Source organism: Olea europaea, unplaced genomic scaffold, assembly GCF_002742605.1.
Source record: "Olea europaea var. sylvestris unplaced genomic scaffold, O_europaea_v1 scaffold921, whole genome shotgun sequence".
NCBI classification, from domain to species: Eukaryota; Viridiplantae; Streptophyta; class Magnoliopsida; order Lamiales; family Oleaceae; genus Olea; species Olea europaea.
In genome coordinates, this window is record NW_019267693.1 from 276814 (window position 1) to 290194 (window position 13381).

General features: G+C 33.9%; 1 protein-coding gene across 9 annotated transcripts; it reads left to right on the forward strand.

Annotated features, from left to right (window-relative positions):
- Positions 1 to 1322: 1322 nt before the first annotated feature.
- On the forward strand, positions 1323 to 8480 carry LOC111392345 (DNA (cytosine-5)-methyltransferase DRM2-like). 9 transcript variants are annotated; one of them, XM_023017668.1, is made up of 11 exons: positions 1323 to 1416; positions 1619 to 1708; positions 1958 to 2017; positions 2200 to 2352; positions 3807 to 3906; positions 4136 to 4182; positions 4299 to 4421; positions 5340 to 5484; positions 6838 to 6932; positions 7063 to 7764; positions 7945 to 8480. In XM_023017668.1, exons 3-11 carry the CDS (start codon positions 1994 to 1996, stop codon positions 8377 to 8379), a joined length of 1824 nt encoding a protein of 607 aa, XP_022873436.1. In that variant the 5' UTR covers positions 1323 to 1416; positions 1619 to 1708; positions 1958 to 1993; the 3' UTR covers positions 8380 to 8480. The 9 variants fall into 9 exon arrangements, with proteins under 9 accessions (XP_022873436.1, XP_022873440.1, XP_022873441.1 ...); XM_023017672.1 differs by having other exon boundaries at positions 2200 to 2340; XM_023017673.1 differs by having other exon boundaries at positions 1958 to 1996.
- The last annotated feature ends 4901 nt before the right edge of the window (positions 8481 to 13381 follow it).

The following is a 13381-nucleotide window of genomic DNA, read 5'->3' on the forward strand; positions in this document are numbered from 1 at the left end:
AATGCGCCAATAATAATTAAAAAATGCTCTCACTTCATGCGAGCTCGGGAGCTCTCCTCTCAAATTAAAACAAAACAAAACAACCTTGAGATAAAAATTTTTTAAAGATTTAATTTTACCTATGGTCACAGAAATTTGTAAAAAAATTCAAAATGGTAACTGAACCAATTTCGTAGTCTAATTATACATTAAAGTTTATAACGACTTCACAAATCATCATTTGTTTTGAAAAAGAAAAGTAATGAGAAAATTGTAAATGTACTTTCTCAATGTTTAGGGTTGGATGACCGACATTATTCTGTATGCTACGCAAGAATTATCATTTTTTCATGACAAATTTGGACCAAAAAAGATGTATGGATTTATGTTGCGTGAAAATTAGGTTGAGTATAATTCCGCACTAAACTTTGGTCTTTTTAACTTGTACAATTCTTTACCTTTTTCACCAATAGTCCCTAAAATTAGGAGTGAGGACGGTTCAATTCTTAAGAGAATCGAATCAAGAGTTACCAAGTATCTTGTAAATGGAACATCGTGTCCAATTGTAACTTTGTAATTGAATCGTTCAATTCACATCACAATTAAACTTTTTAATGTTCTATTGTTCGAAAAACTATTTTCATTCTTTTAATACAACACGAAACATAACAAATGATATGTTCTATCTTACCATATAAATACAGTCTAATTTTAAAAATACAAATAACAAGTTATCTAATAAAACTCATTCACTATTGTATACGAATGACCAATTTTATTTTATTTTATTATTATTATTATTTTTTTTTTTTGGGTAAAATTAGGCAATTTCCTTTTAGAAAAAAATAGGTTTGATAATCAAGACTCAAATAAAATTTAGGAGGCTTGATTTTTCGTTCATGGGTCTAGAACAAAACTTATTCAAATTTATCTATTGCCTGTTGTAATATACATTACTTAATTTTACTTGAAGAACTTAATCGAATTATGATTCGAATATTAACTCAATCTGATTCGAGTCAAGACTTCTGTCTCGTATATTTGGATTGAGTGGCGCACACTATTGAGAGAAAGTGTTTGAGAGTCATTTTTATGTAAAAATGCATTTTGAAATAGTAAATTGATGTGAAATATGTGGTTGAAAAATAAGGAAAATTTTTGATTTACGTGTAATATTATTTTAATGAAAAATGTCTGATTGAAAAGAAGAGAGAAAAAAATGTATTTTGAAAAAAATGAGTACCAAACTGGGCCTGAAATTTCTTAAAAATAAAAATGTGAAAATCTTCAATTATAATTTCACCTAGGCGCGTAAGTTCAAATCCATTTTATTGTCAGTGCTGCACAGATTTTTACTCAATACACCAAAAGGCCCCTCCTGCTTTGTGCTTGGGGCTCTTGACTCTTTCTCGGCAGAGAGGAGAATCTCTTATTCCGGTTAAGAATTTTTCTCATTTTCTCTCTCATTTCTCCCTTTCTCCGTCTAATTTCTCAAATTTCTATGTAGGTATCTGTTTACTGTATTTCGCTTAACCATTTGTTTTCCGTTTCTATGAACTCTGGTTTCCAATTATTTGTTTTCCTGAATTAATAATCTTTTTTCTTAATTTGTTGAATTGATTATCATGTTTCGTTTCAGATTTTCATAAAAAGAGGCGTGGTATCAATTTTGTTCGAAGATAACAGCTTCGGGATTATGTTGAATTTTAGCTTCTGAGATAATTTTTTTGTAAGTACTATTGGAATCTATTTCTGTTACTTAAGAAATTATTCATTTATTAAAATTTTTATAGATCTTAATTTAAAGGCGGAACACACAAGGGAAGGAGAGAAATGCTTGTAAATTTTACACCCGCAATTTCATCTAATCTTTGCAACTAATTAACGACCCATTTTAAACAGAAAGAAAACACGTTTTGATTTTTTTAATTGATTGCATCAATTGGATTCTGACCCGAGTTAAAATTTTGTTGTACAGATTGGGGATCTTTTGCTTTGTCAAACTTAGGAGGATATGGTAGTTCATTCTCTTGTAAATGTACTCTCAATCTGTTTTTCACTTGCTTATTTATATTTTCACTTTGCTTGTGATTTTTACTAATTCACAAATGCAGTGTTGATATCATCCCGTTACATTACTAGGGTTATTGATAGCTATTGTTATCATTTTTAGCAATACTATTATATATCCTGTTGTACGTGAACAATGTAAGTGTGCAGGACAAAAGTGCATCTGGGGAAGATAGCGGCAGCATTGACTGGAATACTGATGATGAGCTAGAAATTCAAGAATACACAACATTTTCTTCTTCTCTGACTTTAGCAACCCATGGTACGGAAGCTTCTGCTGGTAATGGAGGGGTAAGTCCTAAGGTTTGTATATCGATTCTATTAAATGCTTCACCACGTATGGATTAATGGATCTATTGTTATAGTTGAAACAAAATTTCACTACTCTATCATTGCTCATCTTCAAAACTATTTGATGTTCAGCGCATTGCTCAAAATATGGCGTTTTGTTCAGTCATGTATGACTGTTCCATCAAAATTCCTCAATAACGACGCACTACTTTGTCTCTGTTTTGCTGCATTACATCTTTTGACTTTTAGAAAAACAACTGTATCTGTCTTTATCATTTTACTATCTGATAAACTGACTCAAGGTACTCGGACTATCGAATTACATTGTCTCATGGCAGGTAGGTTTTTTTCTAGTACATTTTATTGTTTACACTTGGGTTGCAAACATAAAAGGGGGGAGGTGTTACCTGAACCAGTAAGCAACATGCCCATTGAAATGGAGAATAAGTACTAAGTTTGCATGTCCGTTTCAAGTCTGAAACCGAAGGGTCAAAAGCTAATATGAAGTTTTCATAAGGACACACAAAACAAAAAGAGAATTGGGAAAGTATAAGCGTATCATAAGGAATTTGAGAGGACAATACACCAATAGTTAATTATAAAATATAATATTAATTATAAAATATTGTTGACTGAAGGTCGAAATAGGAATTATTGAATATCAACAAAGGCATTTGCCAAAAAATGTTTCTCCAACTTTGGGCCTTTTATATATATATTGTACAGACAAACCCCAATTTCTGACCTTGAATGCAAAACCTGTACATAATATATGTTGTATGAGACTCTTCAAATGCGTTATTTTGGAAATTGGTCCCTATTTGAAGAGAGTGTTCACCTTGCACTAATATTTAAGGACAGTTTCATCAACTTGTTCAATGACGTTTGACAGCTTGATCTCATGAAACCTATTGAAGAGAGAGAATAGCTTCTCTGGTCCTTTTTTTGCCATCTAATGGCTTGCCAATCTTCTTGAGGCTTTCTTTATTATTATGCAAAGGGGAGGGAGTGGAAAGTAGAAGGGAAATTGTCTTTCCCTTGTTTGAGAAAAATTGAAAAGCTGGGACATGAGGTGAATGGGGAATTTCTTACATGTGAAAAGTCTTCAACAATATAATTATGCAATTGACCATAGCGAATAAGGGAGAGGAAGTCGCTTTCCTTCGACAAAGGATGAGACATTCAATGCTGGACTTTCCATCCCTCTTCTCCTTCTCTTCTACCAAACATTCCCTCAGTTTTGCTCTTTAGCGCAACATTTTAGAGGATTTCTTCTCATTTCTGTTACTTAATCCTTTTATTACCATTTGTAGTATATTGAGTAGTAGCATTGAAATGCTAATTGTTTGCCCTGATACACCAGCTGCTTGAAGCTTCTAATTCCAACAAGTGCAAGAATTGATCATTTCAACATCATTGCAAACTTTTGCATATTCTGACATGTTAAATCACTACCCACTGTGCAGGAAAACTCATCAGCAATTGTTTCCGATTCCAAGTTGGTCAACCATTTTGTTGGGATGGGGTTTTCAGAAAAATTGGTTTTAAAGGCGATAGAGGAAAATGGTATATACGTTGTCACTCTATTTATGCCCCTATTTGCCCTCCATTTTTTAAAACTCATTTTCGCCAAACACCACATATATTATGAGATCCACAACTTTTATCAACTTTTCAATTACATATTTCATCAATTTTTATCAAAATCTACGAAAAATATGATTTTTAGCAAAACCAAACAGGGGCTAAGACTAGGGGATATGATAAGTGTCTAATTTATCTGATTGCCATGCAGGAGGAGGAGATACAGACTCGATACTGAACACCCTACTGACGTATTCAGTGAGTAATGACTGCTAAAAGTGCATAATAAATGGTCCCATGTTACAAGTCATGTGAACTTTCTCAATTTCTCTCCGAGTAGTCTATGTAGGTTTATAATCCATGTTGTATTGCAGACTCTTGAAGAATCTCCTCCCCAACAGTTATGTGTCAATTCTGATCCGATCTTTTCAGACTATGATGAGAACCTTCTGTGTGATCTCTCTGATATGGATGGTTGGTCTGAAAATGAAACAGAAGTATGTAATGCTTGGCAAAAACTCTCATTTATCATTTTCTTGACATTTTCTGCTGCACAAGTATAACATAAAATTTCTGACATTTTTTATCAGAGTCAAGCTCAGTGCATCCATTATCGCTTAAAATTTTGTAGTAATTGGTTGCAAAAAGTTATAACTTTCTATCAAGAAAATACGTACACCATTTGTTTCTTGTTTTTAAATATGCACATTATCTGTTTTTTATATTAATAAGGACCATGGCATGCCCACATAGTAAAATATTTAAATCTGTTTTATTAATTTAGAGGGATGTATCACTCACTGAATATTGATGCCTATTTCTCTTCTTTAACATGCTAAGAAATAACTAGTCTAGATTATTAGTCATCATTTTCATCACCTCGAACTAATTATAATAGAACTGGAAGGGAGACATCATATAGTATTTTGGTTTACAAAATGAAGCTCAACAGAATTGTTGAATCTTAGGTATGATTAAATGTGGATGATATTGGATTCCAGTTTCAACATTTCAGAAGGCATAGAGCAATGAAAAATATGAACTTAAATATACTGATAGAAGAAAAATGGAAAATTGTCAAATTTAAACAACCAATAAAAGATGAACAAGTGGTAGAGGAATCGAGTAGTTCCACTCGTTTGTAGTCTGAAAACTGAAAAGCTATGATTATAATCTTAAGTATTATCGTGTTACTTAAATTCACTTTTAATGGTTTTGCTTTGACAGTTTTCTCTTTTGCACACAGACCATTTTTCTTTCACGTCTTTATTAACCAAAATGTTAATGAAAGTTCAGCGATGATCATGGATTTTTTTAGCAATTTAGACCAGCATATCATTAGACTTTTTAAAGCATTTTTCACCTTTTTTTTGCATTTAGTACAGTTGTATTTTAATGCAAAGATCCCCTTTCAGGACAGTACTTCTCTCTCTGAGGAGCACAAAAGGTTGTTGTCCTTGGAAAGCACAGGATCTTTGTCCGAGAAGGAGAAAATGTTGCTGTTGTTAGCTAAAATGGGATATACTGTAGAAGAGTGTTCAATAGCAATGGAAAGATGTGGTGCGTACGTGAAATGTTACTGATTATTGTCTGTTTGTCTGCCTCCATCAATAACTATTTCATGTTAATGCTCTATACAATATTTCAGTAATTACTTATCTGTTATCGCACAACTTGTTGATTCTGAGAACTGAGAATGCATGGTTGCATTTTCAGTCTTTCCTTACCCCCCACTTATTTTCCCCCTTGGCTGCAGTATAAGTTTCCACAACATATTGGGGACAAAAGTTTTGTAGTCTATTACATGCAATTATTATTATTATTCTTAAATACTTTGTACTGAGGTTCCCCATTTATTTATTTTGTTGTACATGGCATGAGTGTTATTGTTAATTATCAATTTAAGTTGAAATATGCCCTGCTTGTTAAAAAATGGCTGTTTGAAATATGGTTTGGAAGAATGAGGATGACATTTAGGGAAAGGTGACAATATTGTGAGGCAAGTCAAAAATGAAAATCTTGCAATGAATATAAGATGGTGGGAGTATTTGTTGAGCCTCTCATATCAGCCCTTCTCTTTTTTCCTATTTAGTTACCTATTTGTTGGTGTTGGGGTATGTGGTCTCTATGTGTGGGATTGATCAATTAAACTTCCTTCCATTTGGGAAGCTTCGATCACATTTCTCTTTAGAGTTCCCTTTCCCTAGAAAATGTATGCATTTCCCGATTTCAGCTATTTTGTTCCCAAGTTCTTTTTCAGAAGATATTATTGGTTGATGGTGATTTTAAACCAATTATCAGCTTTAATTTCTTCCTCATGATGTATTTCCCTCTGTTATTCACACTCCTACTTGTATAGACGATTTCCTCTACATGAACAATTGACTCCTTTCCAATTGCTTGTCTTTAATACTGTTGGTTACTTCAGTTATTAATGAGTAATATAACTGATTCTAGGTGGAATTTATCTGCAACTTTCATGATTTACAAATTTTATGTTAAAAATTATGTTGACAATTTTAGATAGACACCTCTTATATGATCTGATGGAATACTAGACAACTAATCCTTTGGTGTTAAAGAAGGCATCACTTCTTTCCTTTGCCGGTAACCATCGAAATATCCATGCAGATATGGTTATATCATCAGAGTAAACTGTCTTCTATTCTTGGTATTACAGCTTGATTCTATAATTTATAACACATTCAGAGGCACTTGCTCATGCGCACTCATGCTTACATACAAGGGAAGACATGATGTTGAATCCATGTAGATTGGTTGTGGTTCCCTTTGCAACAGGTTTTGCTTGCTGGATCCAAATATCGAAAGCTTTTGTCTTTGGATGCTAGGAATAACCACCACATGATTTGCTCATTTCATGCTAATTTATATAACCTTCCTCATTTTTTGCAGGTCCAGAAGCCTCAGTTGTCGAATTAACTGATTTTATTTGTGCTGCTCAATTATCAAGGGAAGCAGATGTTTATCTACCAGATGATGACCTCAAGGTTATTTTCTCATTTATTATACGAAGTTAAAACTCAATGAAAGCTCTGCCAATTATGTTCAGATTTACAGCTTCTACATTTACTCTAGTTGTGGATTTAAGGGACATGTCTTATCCCATGCCTTTCACAGCCAAGATATAATGGAGTTTGCAAGATCAAGAAGAGAAAGTTCTTTGAGATTTGTAAAAAGAAAAATGATCCTGAGACTGAGACAATACGCCTGCCTAACCCAATGATAGGATTTGGTGTACCATCGCTGCAGCTTGAGAGTATTAATCGATCTCTTCCTGATTCTGCGATTGGCCCTCCTTTTTTCTATTATGAAAATGTGGCTCTAGCCCCGAAGGGAGTCTGGGACACTATTTCAAGATTTTTGAATGACATTGAACCGGAGTTCGTTGATTCTAAGTATTTTTGTGCTACGGCGAGGAAAAGAGGCTATGTTCATAACTTACCAGTTCAAAACAGATTCCCTCTTGTTCCTCTTCCCCCACTCACCGTCCAGCAAGCATTTCCATTGTCGAGGAAATGGTGGCCCCAATGGGATCCTCGAGAAAAACTGAACTGCATTCAAACTGCCATTGGGAGTGCAAAACTAACTGAGAGAATTCGCAATGCTCTTGAGAGATTTGATGGTGATCCACCTACCTCTGTGCAAAAGTCTGTTCTCGATGAATGCCGCAAATGGAATCTGGTTTGGGTAGGGAGGAACAAGGTGGCCCCTCTAGAGCCTGATGAAATGGAAATGTTATTGGGGTTCCCGAAGAACCATACAAGGGGAGGTGGGATAAGTAGGACTGACAGATATAAATCACTGGGTAATTCCTTCCAGGTAAGCATTATATTTTCTCTGCAACTTTATTTCTTATAACTTTTTATTTAATGAACATTTTACTTTTTACAAAAGTAAGATGGCATATTGAGTCATTGACATGTATGCATAACTTGTCTAGTAAAGTTTGTCGTTATAAAAATAATCTTGATAATATTGCTTTCGATATTCCATATATAGGTTGACACTGTGGCATACCATCTCTCGGTCCTCAAGGACATGTTCCCAGACGGCATAAACCTTTTATCCCTTTTTTCTGGAATTGGCGGTGCAGAAGTAGCACTTCATCGACTAGGAATTAAATTGAAGAATGTAGTTTCAGTTGAGAAGTCCAAAGTTAATAGAGATATAGTTAGGAGTTGGTGGGAGCAAACAAATCAGGCTGGAAATTTAATTGACTTTGATGACGTCCAGGCATTGGATGGGGAGCGACTCGAGGAAGTGATAAGTTATGTTGGTGGTTTTGATCTCATCGTCGGTGGAAGTCCTTGCAACAATCTCGCGGGTAGCAACAGAGTGAGCAGGGACGGATTGGAAGGCAAAGAGTCATCACTCTTTTATGATTATTTTCGTATTTTAGACCTGGTCAAGTCTATTATGCACAGGCCAGCTTAACTTAGTTTGAGATGCTAATTTTCCAGATACATTTGGATTCATGGCTTCTGTGACTTGTTAATAAATGAAATTCAGCAATGGATTGCGGTTCAATTTCTCTATATGGTCTTGTTTTTTATGGAGACTCTTATATTATTTTGTTGTGAGGTTTACCATGTTTTCTATAGATCCTTTAATGTAGGTGGCGAACTTGTTTGCAATTAAGATGCCTGTGTTCAGTTTTCTATCCATAAAACATTTAAAACATAGATGTGTATTAATCTGTCAGGCCTTAATATTATTTTGAATATGAAATAAATTTGAGGTTATTTTGTCTAAGAACCCTAAAATGACTAGTTATTTTGGATTAGTCATTTAACAGATTTTCAATCTGATAATTGTGATGCGAAGTTTGGCATCTATATTTCGAAACAGTAACAAGAACATGCCAAGGCAAGTAAAGAATGTAGCCTGGAAATAAGTTGAAAAGGTCACATTGAAATGGGGATAAAATGATAAATTATCCGATTATTAAATTCGTTTTTAATCACCATCTTTGACCTGTTATTTTGAACTTTCCATTTAGCAGTTTTTCAATGCCAAAAAATAAGTAGGTCATTATCACTTGACAAATAGTCCATAAAATCTTGAATTAGCCACAATTTAAAGCATGGAACTTTATTTTCAAGATATTATGAAATATAGAAAAGTAACCTTTTATACTATTGTAAAATCTGGCCACCAAGAATCTCGATGCTCGAATTTTTTGACGCATACAAATCCTAAAAGGATTAATCTTAGTGTACATAGAGGAGTATATAAAGGTGTCCATAATGGACTCTAAGCACGCGCCGGGTGTCACTCTCATGTACTTGGTGATGTACACCAAGAACAATCTACCCTAAAATATGACGTTGAATAACATCAACAAGAAAAGAGTGAAAACCTCTCTCCTCTTGAATAAAATGTACAAAGGGGCTGAATGTTGTTCCAATAATGGAGAGAGTAAATACTATGTTCGAGTTAACTTGAATTTACTCGAATTCAACAATAAGTTCACACGTTTCCTGAAGTAGTATTGGATACCTTCAGTTGTCAAACCTAGCAAAATATGGTAGTATTCGGTAATTGGATTGAATCTGCCTTCTCTCCTGTTAAAGATGCCAAGTTGGGATAAAGTGTGAAGAATGCCTCTTATGTTTCGTATGTGGGCGTTTGGCTGTATTAAAAGCGAACCAATGACATAAATCATTACTGATCACCCTGTGTCATATAGCAAGATGTTGACTCACGCTTTTCAGTTTGGGAGTTGGGACCTAAGTAACTTCTGGGTGCAAAGCAACAAGAGCTTTTGACAAATTACTTTATTGCATTTCCATGTATTGCTCTTGCATAAAGCTATACAAACCTTTAGATTGAGTTTGGTTATAGGGCTTTAATCGAAATTCTCATATTATCCTCAAATCGTTCTTCTTTTTTCTCCCTGCATCAGCAGGGCTTCAAACTATCCAAGTCTGGAAAAATCTTTGCTTTCTTTCTCGTGAAGAATATATTTCCGTCAGTCATAGTATAGGGTTTCAGTTGTGAGCTTGCCTTCTCTAACCCAAAATCATTTGTAGAATAACCTGTTATGGGAGTAAGCGCATATTCAATAGACTCTTTGTTTTTAAAGAGTATATTCTATCATTTAGATAGCAACAATAATTTTAAAGAGTAAAAATTTTGAAACACTCCAACAGGCTCTTTATATTTATCACTTAATTTTACTACCCGAAAAATATTTATTATTTTCTCTATATTTCATTTTAACTATAAATTATTCTATTATTTTCCCATATTGAAAATTAAAATATTTTGAATGCATTTAATTACAGAGTGAATTTGGAGAGTTAAACTTACTCTCTAAAGTAAAATGTATTAATTTAAAGAGATTATTGGAGCATGATTTTAAAGGTTGACTATTTAAAATAGAGAGCATCTTATATTTAAAGAGTCTCTTGAAGATGCTCTAACAGCCAATAGAGGTCTTTATGACCCTCTAGAGTTGCCCTTTTGTCCAAAAAGTTTCCATTTTGCTCTACTTCTGTAAGTTCATGATATTGAATAACCACATTGTCTTAACTATATATTTTCCTTTTTAATCTTGTGCAATGTGCGTGCACAAGCACGTGTTTCGCACAACAAATTCTAGTACATTATAACCTTGACAAATGGTCAATAAAATCATGAATTGGCCGATATTTAAGCATGAGAACATTATTTTCAAGGTATTATGATACCATTTATACATGAATGTGTGAACTTGGAGAAATATACCAGATATAAATATAGAAAAGTAACCATTTATGCTATTGTATTTTCAATCTGGCCACCAGAGGTCTCGGTGCTTGTGTTTTCTGCAAAAATTCTCGGACACAAACAAATCCTACGATATGACGTTGAATGACATCAGCAAAAAAAGAGCTAAAATCCCTCTATTCTTGAATAAAATGTTCAAAGGGACTTAATGTTGTTCTAATGACAGAGAATGTAAAGACTATATTTGAGTTAATTTGAATTCAGCAATCAGTTCATATCTTTCCATTATCAGTATTGGACACCTTCAGTTGTCAAGCCTAGCAAAATCCAGTGGTATTTCAGTGGTTTGATTGACTCTTCCGTCTCTCCTGTTAAACGATGCCAAATTTGGATAGGTGTGAGGATACTTTTCTGTTTCATATGTGTGCATTTCGGCTGTATTAAGAGCGATCAAACACCCTGTATATGATGTATACCAGTGTCCATTTAGCTAGAAGTTGACTCACGCTTTTCAGTTTGGGCATTGGGAATAAAGCAAATTCTTGACACAAAGCAGCAAGGCCTTTTGACAAATTACTTTCTTGGTTTCCATGTTTTGCTATTGCATAATGCTTTTACAATTTGTAGCATTGTTCTACATTTTGATTGTATGGACGGGATCCTCATTGAATGTGTCCTTCATATCATTTCTGGAACTTCCACAGGAGGTTCCAGCATTGTTTATTCTTCAGTAATAGGTTCACATTTTTGCATACTCAACCGTGTTTCTTTGTTTGAAATGTCACCTACTTGTGGTAGTTTTCGGAGCAATAGATATAATGACACTTTCCTCGTGGCCTAAATTGGCATGCTCAAATATATTTTGGATATTAAAAGCATTATAAGCTACTTTCATGTTGAATTATTTAATTCTGCTGCTACACATAAAATACCCTTAAGAGTAAAAAGTAAATAAATAAATTAATTAAAAAAATAATATTTCAAATAAATTGAACAGTTGTGACAATAAGATGTAGTTGGACAACCACAACTTCAAAACTTTCTGCGAAAGTTACAATATTGAGCTCATGTTACTCCAGTCGAACACCCTACGGGTCTAGGTAATGAGCTACGCAACATTGAGGAATTTGAAAATCATGTTGGAAAAGGAAAAAGGGGCTGTGGGCTAATGAATTGTCCAACGTGCTGTGGGCGGACACAACTCCAAGAGGGCCAAGTTGGCCAACGGGATATCATAAAAGGAAGAAGGATGAAATGTATTTTTCAGGATATTCATTATCAAGTGCTTGAATCGTCAAAATATTCAATTTTTAATCTAGAAGTGATATTAGGCTACTCAAATGATGAATGATACTATTCATGAACAAGGATTCAAAAAATATAAAGCCAGAGCTGATACATGTGCATCCGTATTACACACATCATTTATCCATTTTTTTCCTATTAATTGCATTTTTATCGGTGCATAATAAGATGTAGCTTAATCAGGAATCTCATGATTTATATTTCCTTTCCTATATTGCATGATATAAATTTTCTTTTGATGATACAAAAATTTTATGGAAACTTTTAAAATGACAATGTTTTCCTTTAAATTCAATTGATTTTATAACTTTTTGGACAATTTGCGTATGTTTTCCATCCTTATTGTGTATGAACTCCTTATTCTCCGAACAAGAAGGCTATAGCTTATTGAAATAATTAAATCTCTAAAACGCGCAAGCTGATCAAATTAGTGAAACCTAATATGAATGTTTAAATCAAATGTTAGTTTTTCTCTTACGTTTTTCTTCATTTTTTTTTACACAATTCAAAACTAATATTATTCTTATTAATTTTATACAATGTGCAAGCCCACACACTTGTTGTACACAACAAATTGTAGTTCATTATAAAATTGACAAATAGTCTATAAAATCATGAACTAACCACAAAGTGCGTGCTCTATTGAATACCAGAGAAAAATATAGAAAAGCAACCATTTGTTAGTATTTGCAATCTGGCCACCAGAGGTCTAAATGCTAGCGTTTTCTGTTCAAATACTCAAACGCAAACAAAGCCTACAATATGAAGTTGAATGACATCAGCAATGAAAGAGTGGAAACTCATCTCTTCTTGAATAAAATAAGGAGCTGAATTTGTTCCAATATCGAAGAATGCAAGTACAATATTCGAGTTAATTTGAATTCAGCAATCTGTCCATACCATTCCGGAAGCAGTATCTGTTGGAATAATTAATAATTCCATATGTGAGTTTCGCATTCGATTGCAAAATTTTACGGATTAGATGTATGACTCATAATAATATTTGTGTTTGGGCCAAATTTATTAAGTGATTAATTGGGCCTTTTACACCTTACGAGTTGTAATTAATTTGATGTGGTAATTTAAAGTACGTGGACCGGAAATAAACCTTAATTAGAATTCTAGTCGTAATGGGACGGCTCAAATTATTTTTTATATATAAAGGTTAGGTTCCCTCTCCTCTTCATTTGTTTTATTGGCTTGCCCTATTGATAAAAAAAAAAAGAAAAAAAGAAAAGAGGTTAAATCCTAACCTTAATGGTCCCCCACCACCCCTGCCTTGGAGTATCGTGAGGGAGGTAAATCCCAGGTTATGCCTCCAAGGGTACAGGGTGGAAGGCTGCTTGTCCACTTGCACTTATCCAAGAGCCAAATCCATATTTCAGGATTCGAACCCTTGACGCAGCAGCCTCAAGTAAAG